The following is a 13,330-nucleotide window of genomic DNA, read 5'->3' as shown; positions in this document are numbered from 1 at the left end:
GTTGCAGGTTCGGTCCCTAGTCAGGGCACGTATGAGGAGACCGATCAATGTTTCTCTCACATCAGTGTTTCTCTCCCTTTTTCCCTGCCTTCTCCTCTCCATAAAAATAAATAAATAAAATCTTTTTAAAAATGGGGCCAAATCCTGAAGAACTATAACATGAAGGAAGAAAGGAGATAAAGAATTAAACCATACTAATAAGATCCATTTATTGTTCAGAATAAACTTAGAGTAAAAGTTGCTTATTAAATATTAAGAAAAAAATATTTTTAAAGATTTTATTTATTTATTTTTAGAGAGGAAGGGAAGGAGAGAAATATCAGTGTATGGTTGCCTCTCGTGAGTCCCCCACTGGGAACTGGCCTGCAACCCAGGCAGGCATGTGCTCTGACTGGGAATCGAACCGCGATCATGTGGTTTGCAAGCCCGCGCTCAATCCACTGAGCCACACCAGCCAGGGCAGAAAAATATTTTTAAAGAACCTAAGGAGAATGTGTAATTTCAGAACAGATAGAAGGGTGACCAAAGTGAGTAATACAATTACAATTATTACAATAAAAGGTAGCAGAGGAATATATATTAAAAATATATAATTAGCTTAACATGATAAAGTAGAAATAAGTGCAGGTCATTGGCAATCACAGTAAATTAAAGTGATGTAAACTTCCCAGGTAAAAGGCAGAGATTATCAGGATGCCTTTTTAAGGAAAAGCCAGTCATGTGCTCTTTACAGGAGATCCTCCAAAGAAATAACTTACATAGAATGCTGCTGTGTTTGTGTGTGCATTATTCATATTTAAGGTGGGAAGTATTGTTAAGTATGGAGGCTTATATCATAATGATAAAAAGAATGACTCAGGAAAATATAAAAAGTCTTAACATGTATATGCCCAATAGTGTAGCATTATAGTAAACTAAGCAAAAAGTGGTAAATGTTCAGGGAGAACTTGATAAATGGTCTAATATTCATGGAGCTATTAAATATACCATATTTAGTGATTTAAATATCAAGAAGACAAAAATTATAAGATTTGTATAACACAATTAAAAAGTTATACTGTACTTATAGTTGCACACAATAAGCGCATGCACATAATATTCAAGCTTATATGAAACTTTTGTGAAATTGACTTATACTTGCTTCAAAATAGGTTTTTCAAGTATATGTTGTCTAACTATGGTGCAAATCCATTAAAAATTAAGAATGAAAACATAGTTTTTAAAAATCAATAAATTGGTTAATTAGTAGACACATTTCTAAATAACTCATGGGTCAAAGAATAATTTTTGTTTTATTATGGAAAATGTCAAACGTATGAAAATATACAGTTGTAACGTTATTATATTTGTAATATAGAATGTGGAAAGCAGGAAGTGGAAATTGGGAGTGTGGGGTTTGAATTGATAAGGGTTGAATATAAAGTGTCAGATGTAAAGAGGTGCAATATGGACTGTAAATAGCCTTTGAAAAGTTGAGGGTGCAATTGCTACTTCTAGCCACACCAAAAAAACAATAATGAAGAGGTATAAGTAAGAAGCCAGGAGAGGATGCAAAAAGGTACACTAAAATACATTAGAGGGACTGGAAAGAAAGCAAGAGAGGGCCAAGAGAGGAACAAGACACAAAAGGGGCGAGTTGAAAACAGATACAGCAGGGTGGACTCGCAAAGCCAGAGGACCTGAGTGCAGGAGGCAGGGATTTTCCCAGTGGCTCAAAAAGCAAGCCCTGCCCATATGCTGTCTACAAAAGAGGCGCTAAAATAAAAAGACACGGGCATTTGGAAGCAGAGGGACTGATATGACATATAAACACTAAGCACAAGAAAACTGGCTTGGTAATATTAATATCAGAAAAAAAAGATTTTAAAGCAAGGAATATTCTTCCTGGAATGCTTTTCACCTTGTGTCTTTCTGCCTCTTGTCTTCTACTCATTCTTATACATAGCTTTAACGTAAACGTTACTCTTTTGAGGAAGTCTGCTATCATTCAAGATCCAGCCTTGTGGGTTCAAATAGCACCCTTTATTTCTCCTATCATTGTATTTATTTCACTTTGTTTTAAAATTTTATCTGTCCTCTATATTTCTAAAATATTTTATTTATTTATTTTTAGAGAGAGGGGAAGGGAAGGAGAAAGAGTGGGAGAGAAATATCAATGTGTGGTTGCCTCTTATGTGTCCCCTACTGGGGTCCTGGCCTGCAACTCAGGCATGTGGCTTGACTGGGAATCAAACCAGCGACCCTTTACTTCACAGGCTCATGCTCAATCCACTGAGCTACATCAGCCAGGGCTGTCCTCTATATTTTAAATACTTTTTTGTCTGTAAGATCTGTGAAGAAGGAATGGTGTCTGTAGTTCTGGGTTTTTGTTTTTCTTTTTACTCACAGCAGTTAGCATAGTACCAGATGCATCTAAGTTCTTGATAGATATTTGTTCAATGAATGAATTACGTGATAAATCAGTAAGAAATGTGTTAAGACTATAGGTTATATGCCAAAATGTGTATAACTGCAGAATAGGGTCAAGAGTTTAAAAGCTATAAGAAAGTTGGAAAAAAGTCAAAAAGCATATTTCCTTTTTTGATCTAATGAGTAATTTTCCATTTGTCTACTGCAGACCCGAGTTGGTAGTTAAGAAGCTAAGATACTACGCAAGATTTATAGTAGTTTGTCTTCTTCTCAACAAAATGGATGTTGTGAAGGACCTGGTAAAGGTAAATGTACTTTAAAATAAATATCTAACTATATATGAATAGTTTTGTTTAAAATAGATTTAAGGTTAAAATAACTTTTGATACATCTAAATCATTACAGCATTCAAAGTATGGTAACTCTGACAAGGGTAATGATAAAAAATTTTCTTTCAACTCTCTTCATACTTCAAACACACACTGACCAGAGATAATTATCTCAATCCCTTGCTTTTACCCCATCAGCATGCTGTACATTTCACCACCCATCAGTGCATGGCTGGGAAATGCAAACAAAAGTTAAAATATTTAGTTTAAGAGAAAATAATTGAAGTATTAGGTCATAAAAACCTGCAGTACATAATGTTTTACACAGGTATTGTGGGTGAGTTTTGGCTTTTTCATCCCATTGGTATGTCTACGTCACTGTCTCCTCCATTAACTGAGCTGACGAAGAGTTAGTAACACTCAGGCTCACTCACTCTCTGTTGTGACTGCAGACTGCGTTCCGGCTGCACTCTGCGTTCAGATAGCGGTTTCCGTGGCACACTTGTTAATTGGGGGACTCAAGTATCACATGCTGGTTTTGACAAGTCCTCTTCTGTCTTTCTCCACTCCTAGTTACCGTTAACAATTTCCAGATAAAACCAGTGTGATATAAAAGCCAAAGAAAATCAGCTAGACATTATTACTTTTTTGCATGTTAAAAATTTGGGGTTTTACCTTTAAGAGTTTTCTCTTAATAAAGTAATTGCTGATGTGGCACCAAGTAGGTGTGGGTCTTGCAGGATCTCTCTGAAGATCTTATTGATGTGGATCATTCTGGAGTTTTTGATTTTGAGATAAATCCAGGTAGTTTTCTTTCTTTCTTTTTGGTTATAATTGGGACTGAATTTGATAATAATCAAACTTCTTATCTATGTCAGCTGTCAGGAATATGGTACCATGTAGCGCTTTTTCTGTATGACCATTTTCTTTGTGATCTTTTACAATCAGGAATTGTCCGATGAAATTGAAGATTATACTCACCGCTTTAATACTGAAGATCAAGTGGAGTGGAACCTGGTGCTTCAAGAAGTCGCAGCTTTCATTGAGGTCAGTTTTCGACAAAAGGTCGTCATGGTTACGGATAAGTAAATTCATGTGTGGTATGTGTTTTGACTGTGTATATCAAGAAGGAATAATTTATTATACTGATATTTTATCGTGGCTGTCAACTACCGACTGCTTTTCTCTGCAGGCGGACCCCGTAATGGTACTGAATGACGACAACACCATTGTCATCACATCGAACCGCCTCACTGAGACGGGAGCCCCTTTGCTGGAACAGGGCATGATTGTGGGACAGCTGGCTCTGGCCGACGCACTCATTATTGGTAATTGTAACAATCAGGTAAAGAATCACCAAGGAACTGAGCTGAAAGTCCGCTTTGAAAAATAGTGCGTTTGCCGTATTACAGGATTTTTGTTTCTTTGTAAATGTCCTAACATCTGTTTTTGAGGAAATGTTAATTATGCTGTGTCTGTCTGTGGACTATATTACAGGCATTTAAATGGTTTAGAAAGAATTTTTTATCACAAAGGAAGATACTCATGATGTGGTAAATGAAAATAAACTGGTTGTGGAGCTATGTAAAGAGAATTATTTCGTGTGTTAAAATGTACACACACACACACACACACACACACACACAGAGGAAATAAGACCAAGAAGAAATTCACAATATCATAGAACATTTATCTCTGAGCAGCAGAATTTTAGGTGGTTTTTATTTTCTTCTTTACAACTTTCTAAGTCTGCTTATTACTATTTATAATCCACAAAAAAGGGAGGTGGGGTTCTTTTTAAGTACATTTATCAAAAGCAAATTTCAAATATGGTTTTCATGGGGCAGAACAGTCCCATGATGATTTAATGCACTAGAAGTGTAATTTACTAGGAATTATGAGATACTGGAAAAGTTACCACCGAATACATTTTTCTACGTGCATTATTTATACAAGTGTTAATTTTGAAGCTTTCCTTACACTTACCATTTTTGTTTTTAACTTTTTCTAGTGCTTTTCCAACTTTGGCTTTTATAACCATTAATTCACAGGTTTATAAATTAAAACATTTTAACTTAAGCACAATGTTGCCTACCCGAAGTTCTGTGGAAGTACTGTTCAGAAGAGAAAGGGATGCGGTCTACACATTATGTACTACCAAAGCACAGTGAGGAGGTTATAAAATGTGGGCTGGAGCCGTACTGTAGCCTCAGTGTGTTGCCAAAAGTTAGCATGTTTTAGAGGACCTCTGTAGGTCTCTGTGTTTACATGACTACATGGATTTGTTTCTTTTTTCTTTGATATTTTATTTATTTATTTTTAGAGAGAAGGGAAGGGAGGGAGAAAGAGAGGGAAAGAGACATCAATGTGTGGTTGCCTCTCACGCGCCCCCCCCAACTGGGGACCTGACCTGCAATCCAGGCATGTGCCCTTACTCCGAATCAAACTGGCAACCCTTTGGTTTGCAGGTCAGCGCTCAGTCCACTGAGCCAAATCAGCCGGGGCGGATTTGTTTCTAAAAATACCTGAGGGAATTGATGGATTGATAGGAGAATGGATAGATGGCGAGATACGCGATAAAACAAATATAGGAAATGTTAATGTCATAGGATCTAGATGATTAGCTTATGGATGTCACTGTGTAATTCTTTCAGTCTTATGTCTTTTGAAACTCTTTATGATAAAATATTGGAAAAGACTAAATGTCATTAAGTACACATGAATGTTAAGAGTAATAATATGATTAAGGCTTCAAGGTCTGCATTCTGCATTAACAGTCAGGTTTGTTGGCCTTGCAGGTTAAGTTCAGTGAACTAACTGTTGACATGTTCCGGATGTTGCAAGCCCTGGAAAGGGAGCCAATGAATTTAGCCTCCCAGATGAATAAGCCAGGAATGCAGGTACATTCTCCCTCCTTTTGCAGTTTTGCTAACACTCCTGCTGCTTCTGCTCCCCGGGGAATGCCATTATCCAACACATGAGATGAGTGCGAATCAAGAACTCTCTTGATGGAATACAGGAAATACAGATAAGCATAATAATAGTAACAAAAGCTGTGTGGTGAAGAGGATAGTAAAAGTAGACATTGATAATCCATCTATCAAGTAGAGCTTGTATGTGTGTTGTTTTCTGTGTGTAAATACAGGAATCAGCCGACAAGCCTACCAGGCGAGAAAACCCCCACAAGTACCTGCTCTACAAACCCACCTTCAGCCAACTGTACACATTCTTAGCAGCATCTTTTAAGGTATATATGATCCAGTGTATTTTACTATATGGGGAAAGTGTGCCCGGAATGGAGTCTGAGAGTCACTCTTCTCTTGGAATATTTGAGTCGAGAGTTTAGGTAAAAGAAGAAATTGAAACTGCCTTTGGAATATCCTAGTCATAGCTATGTTCAGAATGGAAATTGCTTATGGTGCTCCGAATGGTCCTTACCATTAATTAGTGAGACTATCGCTTAATTATTCTCCTCCCTGCAGGTTTTTATCACTAAACTACTTTGGGCATAAGAGTCGGTGCAGGACTGAAAAAACAGGAGCAGGGAGCATAGGCCTGGTGCTCATTCAGGCAGCTCAGGGGCCTACTTCGGTCACTGAAACAGCTCTGAGGAGTAAGTGGGGCTCCTCCCAGTGTCTAGTAGCGAGAGCCACAGATGGAGTTTGTCGTTCCAAGCTGTAGTCAGGATCTGTACTTCTCCATTACAGGCTTTCAGCAAACATTTTCTAAATGATGGGTGTTTTAGCACAGAATGTCTTCAAAATTTTGGCAGTAGTTGTAGATTATAGATTAATAAAGAATCTTGCCGGTAGACAGAAGTTGGAACTTGTATGAGTGACTCTTCTCTTGGAGAAGACAGTATGTCAGATTAGGTTCTTCACCCCTGCTCCCAACACCTTTAAAATGTCATGAGCTTTAAGTAAAACTGTTGTTTTCCCTGTTTGTTGTTTTGTATATGTGATTTTCTTAAATTTCAGGAGCTGCCTGCCAATAGCGTGCTCCTGATCTACCTGTCAGCCACCGGCGTCTTCCCCACAGGTCGTTCTGATAGTGAAGGTACAATAAAGGAATGCTCCTGTTGTGAGCAGGGCTTGAATTCTCTGGATGTTCTACAAGACGATGGCCCACAGCCTGCAGACCCTCTCCAGCATCCTGGAGAGGCTTCCAAATTGGGAATCCGGTCTACTTGTGGAATTGGCAATCTTACAGATATCCCAGTCTATTTTATTTGTTGAAATAGTATACATTCAAGTCAGCAAATTCACATACTAACTGTGTGCCTCACTATCAGATGTACCAGAAGCGCACATGTGTATGAAATGACCAAGCCTAGTAATTATCGACTTCATGTCGTTGAATTTTTCTGAGCTTTTCATGCTTTAGGTGATCTGGTCAGCGGCTGCATCGGGGCTGAAAGTCTTTGTAGAAATCAGTACACTTTTGTAACTGTGAAAGTTCAAGTCCTTGTCATGATTTTGTTTTCCGTCCTTTTTTTATTTGGTTTTTATGGATTCAACATGTAGAATATTGGGATGCTATTTCAGAATAAAAACTTAAAACTGTCCAGAATATATGAAATTGGTCAGAATAGGTGAGTAACTGGGATGCAAAGGAGGCATTTAAATCTCTATCTGGACACAACACAAAATTTTTTTTAACATCCTTAACATTTTCCTCCTCATCTGTTTGTGAAATTTGCATTCCTTTATACAGTGCACGTCCCTCCCATCTTCCTGCATGACCTACAGATCCTCTTAAAGTGATAAATGAAAACAAACCAAAATAAATCTATTCTTTTCACTGCATTGATTTTCTAAGGGATAAAATATAACAGCATTAAAAGTGATTTGAAGTCATAAACTAATCTTTTGTAGTGAAGTTAGTAATTTTATTTATAAGCAATTATTTCTATTTCTTAGCTACTGTTGAACCAGATTTCCTGGGCCCCTGCTTAATACATTGACTTCTTGTTTTACTTTTTCAAACTGCAACAGCACTGCAGTCAGTAACTGAATAGTCCTTGGAGAGGGATTATGCCGAACTCCCCTCAGTTGCTGTTCCGTTTAGATGAAAGTTTAACTGATTCATATGACTAGTGGCAAACTTCAAAACTGGAACTCCAGCAGTTGGTATCATAGTGATAATGGACTTTTTCACATGCTTAAATTTGGCAATTCTTTTTTAAAGATTTTATTGATTTACCTTTAGAGAGAGGGGAAGGGAAGGAGAAAGAGAGGGAGAGAAACAGCGATGTAAGAGAGAAACAACCAGTTGCCTCTCATACATGCCCTGACTAGGGACCAAACCCACATTCCAGGCATGTGTCCTGACTGGGGATTGAACTCGTGACCTTTTGCTCTGTGAAACAACACACTACCAACGGAGCCACACCGGTCAGGGCAGTCATTCTTCTCAATAAGTGAAGATTTTGTCAGAATTTTCAAGTTTTATTCCAATTTTTTTCCTGAATTTTACAATTAATGGCTTGCTTAAAATTATACTTAAGAAATTATTTGGACTTCAGTCTGCAATTTTGTACTTAAATAATTTTGTGAAACCTGAGGTTTTAGTTTTGTTTGAAACGTAAGATCATTTTGAGCATCCCAGATCGCCATCCCTTTTGTTTCCCGAACAACGGGATGCGTTGGATTCTTGTTTTGTTTCTCATTAGGTTATGTTTGAAGAACTGATGAATAATTAAGTGATTTTTTAAAAATGTTTAAATAAGCAACATGCTGAAATCATTTAAATACTGCATTAAGACATTTTAAAATAATTAAAATGTTTTATAATTAACTTCTGCTTGCATCAGTGAGAGATTCACATTAACACCGCTGAACACCAGAACAATGCCACTCTCCCATTGAAGTCTAGGGTTCTCCCCTTTGCTTTTATAGGTCCCTATGATTTTGGAGGGGTCCTTACTAATAGTAACCGGGATATTATAAACGGAGATGCCATCCACAAACGGAATCAGTCCCACAAAGAAATGCACTGGTATGTATTCTCGTGTCTCTCCCTACTATGAAAATTCTAGTTCTCTTATGAAATATAAAGTGAAATGGGGACTTTTTCTAGTGCTAGAAATACTCTCTTAGGCTGCTATTAATGACACTTCTTTGAATCCAGCAATACTTCCATCTCTGACTATCCTAGGAAATTAGAATTTTGAGCTGATACGTTTTTAAAATTTTCACTGAATATCAATTATTTGTCAGGCACTATTCAATTACTGGATATATGTCAATGAACAAAAATGACATTTAAGTTGGAGGAGACTATAAATATATACATACATAAATAATATACCAGGGCATGATACATGTTAATATCAATACAGACTTTTTAATAGAAGCTTCTGTTGGTTTGATATACCACAAATGAGCTTAGTTATGATTTCAAGTAGAATTCACCTATGAAAGTTGCTCTTTTTCTAGGTATGACACATTCACTGGGTGAGCTATTATTGGCTCTGTAATTTCTCCATTCGAGAGAGAGCAATCTGGTTATTAAGGAACTGGACTTGTTTGAAACTGCATTTCTGATAGCATGTTACAAAAAATGTTAACTGCTCATGTTAAAGAACGGGGGAGGGTGGGCAGAGAGGGAGACATTTCACACTGTGTGTGTGACAGTCGACAGTCCTCCAGGCCACATGTCAGTGCTGCATTGACCTTAGTTGTAAATGACTTATGTTAGAAAAGCTTGCGCATAAGATGATGATATTGCTCATTGACATATCACTTTGTTTACATTTACATCAATATTTACACATACACACACATTGTCCACTAAGCTTAAAAGAGCATGCACACCAAAACTGTGACCTGCTTGGCATATGGGGGTGACTCTCTGACCCACTGAGAGTGGGTCACTACTCGGCCAGGGCCGTGACCTTTAGCAATGGCTCTCAAATGCATGCTGCTGGGCTCTTAGCCTTAGGGTCCAGTAGGTTTTCTATGGGCCAGGGAATCTATGTGTTTAAGAAACACCCAGCTGATTCTGGTAAAATGTCCAGAGAAAGTAAAGACCAGTAAAACAGGGAAGCCCTATTATTGTCTGTAATAGAAAGATATAGCCTGAAATACTAAAAAATCTTTAAAATAGGTATAGATTTTGAAAGACTCATCAAAGTACAAATCTGGTTGTGTTATCACATCTTTGTTTTCAAAACATGTTTTCAAAGGGGCTTCTGAATACTAAGCAAGGGCCTCAATGTTCACTTCAAAGATCTGCACGTTGTGTGTGTAGCCTGTCTCTCCATGTACAATAGCCTTCTCTCTAGTGTGGATATTCTTGAGTAATAATTATCTCTGAAGCTTTTTCCCAGTAAAAATTAATACACACAGTCTTTGTCTTCTGCTTAATTAATCTTTGTTTTTCTCTCAGTGCTACGATGAAAAGGAGATGTGAGCAAACCAAACCGAAGAAGAAAAATCCTCAGACTTAGTGGTATAGTTACTTAGTTACTCACTGTTGTTGTTTCCCAGCCTCCACCCTGGGGATCTCTACCCTTTCACACGGAAGCCCCTGTTCATCATCGTGGACTCTTCCAACAGCATTGCATATAAGGTGAGTTCCGTGAGCACCGCGGCACAGGTTAGACGTGGTGGCAGCACCCGAGGTAACTGATCTTAACATGTGCCTTTTTATTTTGCTTCATTTTATACAGTTTGTATTTAGTCTTTCTTTTCTTTTGAGGTTGTGCATGCTAGTCAGGATCTGGTGCTATGAATAGAAACAAGAAGAAAACGCATGAATGGACACTCAGTGGAAAATAATAAATCCTCCTGCAGGAAAAAAAATTCAAGATTTCCAAGATCTCTGGTGGAAGGTTCTTTTTGTTATATAACCCAGAATAATTTCCTTTTATAGAGGTAGAAGTAAATGGGCACGTTTTATTTTCTAGTTTACAGACTTTTTCCCCATCTACACACCCAGCTGCTATGGTTTAACTGAAATTTATATCCCAGTTTTACAGTTGCAGTCAATGAATAGCAACACGAATTGTTTTAAATGCACTTACTTAAAAAATTTGTAAAAATAAGTAAAAAGTGATGGCCTCGAATTTTGAAATAAGTAACAGGGATATAACTTGAAAATCCTTTGTTTTATATTTTGCTTTTGAAGCAGTGTTTTTTGATGATTGTATAAATAATGTCAGCAACAAAACACTTTAAAGTAGGATATCAGAGTTCACATTATAGTAATTTACAGGAAAATGAAAACAGTTCTTGGAGTTCTTGGTATGTGGTTGGAATATTTTATTAGTGAGCAGCAGTACATTCAGAAATATGCTGGGAGGCCCTGGCTGGATGGATTGAGCGCAGGCCTGCGAACCAGAGGATCGCGGTTCGATTCTCAGTCAGGGCACATGCCTGAGTTGTAGTCCAGTTCCCTGCAGGCCAACTCCCAGCAGGGGACACACAAAAGGCAACCATACATTGATGTTTCTCTCCCTCTCTCCTTCCCCTCTAAAGATAAATAAATAAATAAAATCTTAAAAAGAAAAAGAAATATGCTGGGATCTGCACATTAAAACTGCCAATTAAAGCTATTGTTGTTGTGGGTATTCATGTAATTAGGCGGAGAAGCAAACATTGGTAGGTTTATTTCAGGAGAGCAATGGAAATGTCTGGTAGCTGTGAGAGCTGACCCCAAGCATATGTTTTCCATCTCATTTTCATGGTTAGTTTCACTTTTTAAAGTCTGAATTCCAAGAGCCTCCAACCTACCCTGAACTTGTCAGCAAATTTCCTGCTACCTATTTTATCAAGTTTAACATTACAACTTTGATTTTGGAGAGCATTAGCTATATACTTTCTTAAACCATGTGTGTGGTGGTGTTTTTAATCTTTTTGAAGGGGTGGGGAAGTTGCTAAAGGAAAAGATTCATTAGCTCTCCTATTTAAACTTATAAAACCAGAGGAGTCCAGACAGTTGTCTTCACAGAATTCAGAAGAAGCGTTCACTTTGTCAGTGAACGAGAAGGGATCGTTTGCTGTAGTTTAAGGATGTGACAGGGTTTGCTGATACAGCAGGTCAAGTGTATTGCTTATATGCTTCAGGATGCATTGGGAGTACTTCAGCAATCTAGTATCTCAATCTAGTAATTTCTCTCACTTTAATTGGATGTTATTTGGTAGCACTTTTCATAATCTCAAAAATATCTTTCATTACATGTGCCTGGCTATTTCCAGAGTGCACTTTGGATGTAGAATGAGTATTACATGCTGAGTAAAAAAAAACAAACACCACTGTGCCTACTTGGAAGTGTATTTACTTAATTAGGTACCATGATTTAATTCTAGATTTTAATATTCTTTTTTAAAATTTTTTAAAGATTTTTAAAATATATATTTTATTGATTATGCTATTACAGTTGTCCCATTTCTCCTTCCCTTTATTCCCCTCTGCCCTGCAACCCCTCCCACCAGCATTCTAGATTTTAATATTCTGACAGGATAGCAGTGGAATAACAGGAAGGTGGTTTTCTGGGTTTTGTCTGCTTATGTTTGATGGCACATGCAGTATAACTCCTCTAAAAAATTAAATTGTCCAGAACATACCGATCTTCAGAAATGAAATGGGGAGCCCATTTGCAGTAGGCAGATTGGAGTATGGCACAGACCAATCTGGTCTTTTTATTTTTTTATTTTTTATTTTTTAATTTTTGGGTTTTTTTTTTTAAGATTTGGTTTATTTATCTTTAGAGAGGAAGGGAAGGAGAGAAATATCAATGTATGGTTGCCTCTCGTGAGTCCCCTGCTGGGAACTGGCCTGCAACCCAGGCATGTGCCCCGACTGGGAATCAAACCGCAATCGTGTAGTTTGCAGGCCCGCACTCAATCCACTGAGCTACACCAGCCAGGGCCAATCTGGTCTTTGTAAAAATTAGAACTATTTAATGCCTCTAAACCAAGTGAGAGTTCTGTGTTAATTAATATATGAATGTTTCTCATACTTTTTCCAGAAAGCATGTGTAAAAACTCTTAAACTACCATTTTGCAAGTTTCTAATGAAAACAGAGAAAGCTGTGGGACCAATTACAAGTATTAGTTCTTGAGTTCCTACATTGCTGTATATGCCTCATACATGTGAATGTTTTATAAACATATATGTTTTCTAAATGCTTCCTCATATGTAAACATTTTATGTATACTTCTTTAAATACTACATTTTTATTTTTATGAGATTAAGTCATGCATGTAGTAGTTTAAAGCTATAGTTGTCAACTCTCTCTGTGTGTGAGAAACATCCGCAGTGCTTTTCAAAACTTGCACGGGGGCCCTAACTCACGTTTCTGCTTCACTGGGCTTGGGGGGAGGTGGTGTCAGATGTCTGTGTAACCCCAGCGCATTGTCAGAGTGGGCGCTGCTCAGACAATGAGCTCCACCAGCTCCAACTGCTGTTACTAAAACAGCAGTTCCCTACTCTTGTCCTACCCCGTTTGCCTCTTTCCAAGGGCACCGTTTATATCTTTTTTAGCTGATTATTGGTATTTAACCACCATTTTCCTAAATAGCATGCTGGTATTGCTATTTCTTGGTTCTTCAGTTTTAGGCATTATGTATTGATATCCCATTATGGAA

At 37.6% G+C, this 13,330-nt stretch overlaps 1 protein-coding gene across 4 annotated transcripts in view; it reads left to right on the top strand.

Annotated features, from left to right (window-relative positions):
- Positions 1-13,330, top strand: part of SCAI (suppressor of cancer cell invasion) — a 106,405-nt gene that overhangs the window by 74,105 nt on the left and 18,970 nt on the right. For 3 of the 4 annotated variants that reach the window (XM_037036447.1, XM_037036446.1, XM_037036444.1), the window contains 8 exons: positions 2,618-2,714; positions 3,687-3,785; positions 3,931-4,083; positions 5,537-5,638; positions 5,884-5,985; positions 6,716-6,794; positions 8,636-8,735; positions 10,229-10,310. In XM_037036447.1, coding sequence (XP_036892342.1) covers positions 2,618-2,714; positions 3,687-3,785; positions 3,931-4,083; positions 5,537-5,638; positions 5,884-5,985; positions 6,716-6,794; positions 8,636-8,735; positions 10,229-10,310 — 814 coding nt within the window. The remainder of the gene's footprint in view (positions 1-2,617; positions 2,715-3,686; positions 3,786-3,930; positions 4,084-5,536; positions 5,639-5,883; positions 5,986-6,715; positions 6,795-8,635; positions 8,736-10,228; positions 10,311-13,330) is intronic. The other variant, XM_037036445.1, reaches the window with a different exon arrangement.

The sequence above is a fragment of the Sturnira hondurensis genome, unplaced genomic scaffold (assembly GCF_014824575.4).
Source record: "Sturnira hondurensis isolate 20B ecotype Veracruz unplaced genomic scaffold, ASM1482457v3 Scaffold0022908, whole genome shotgun sequence".
In the NCBI taxonomy this organism is placed as follows: Eukaryota; Metazoa; Chordata; class Mammalia; order Chiroptera; family Phyllostomidae; genus Sturnira; species Sturnira hondurensis.
The sequence above is the reverse complement of the archived record's forward strand: the minus strand, read 5'-3'. Positions and strand labels throughout refer to the sequence as shown.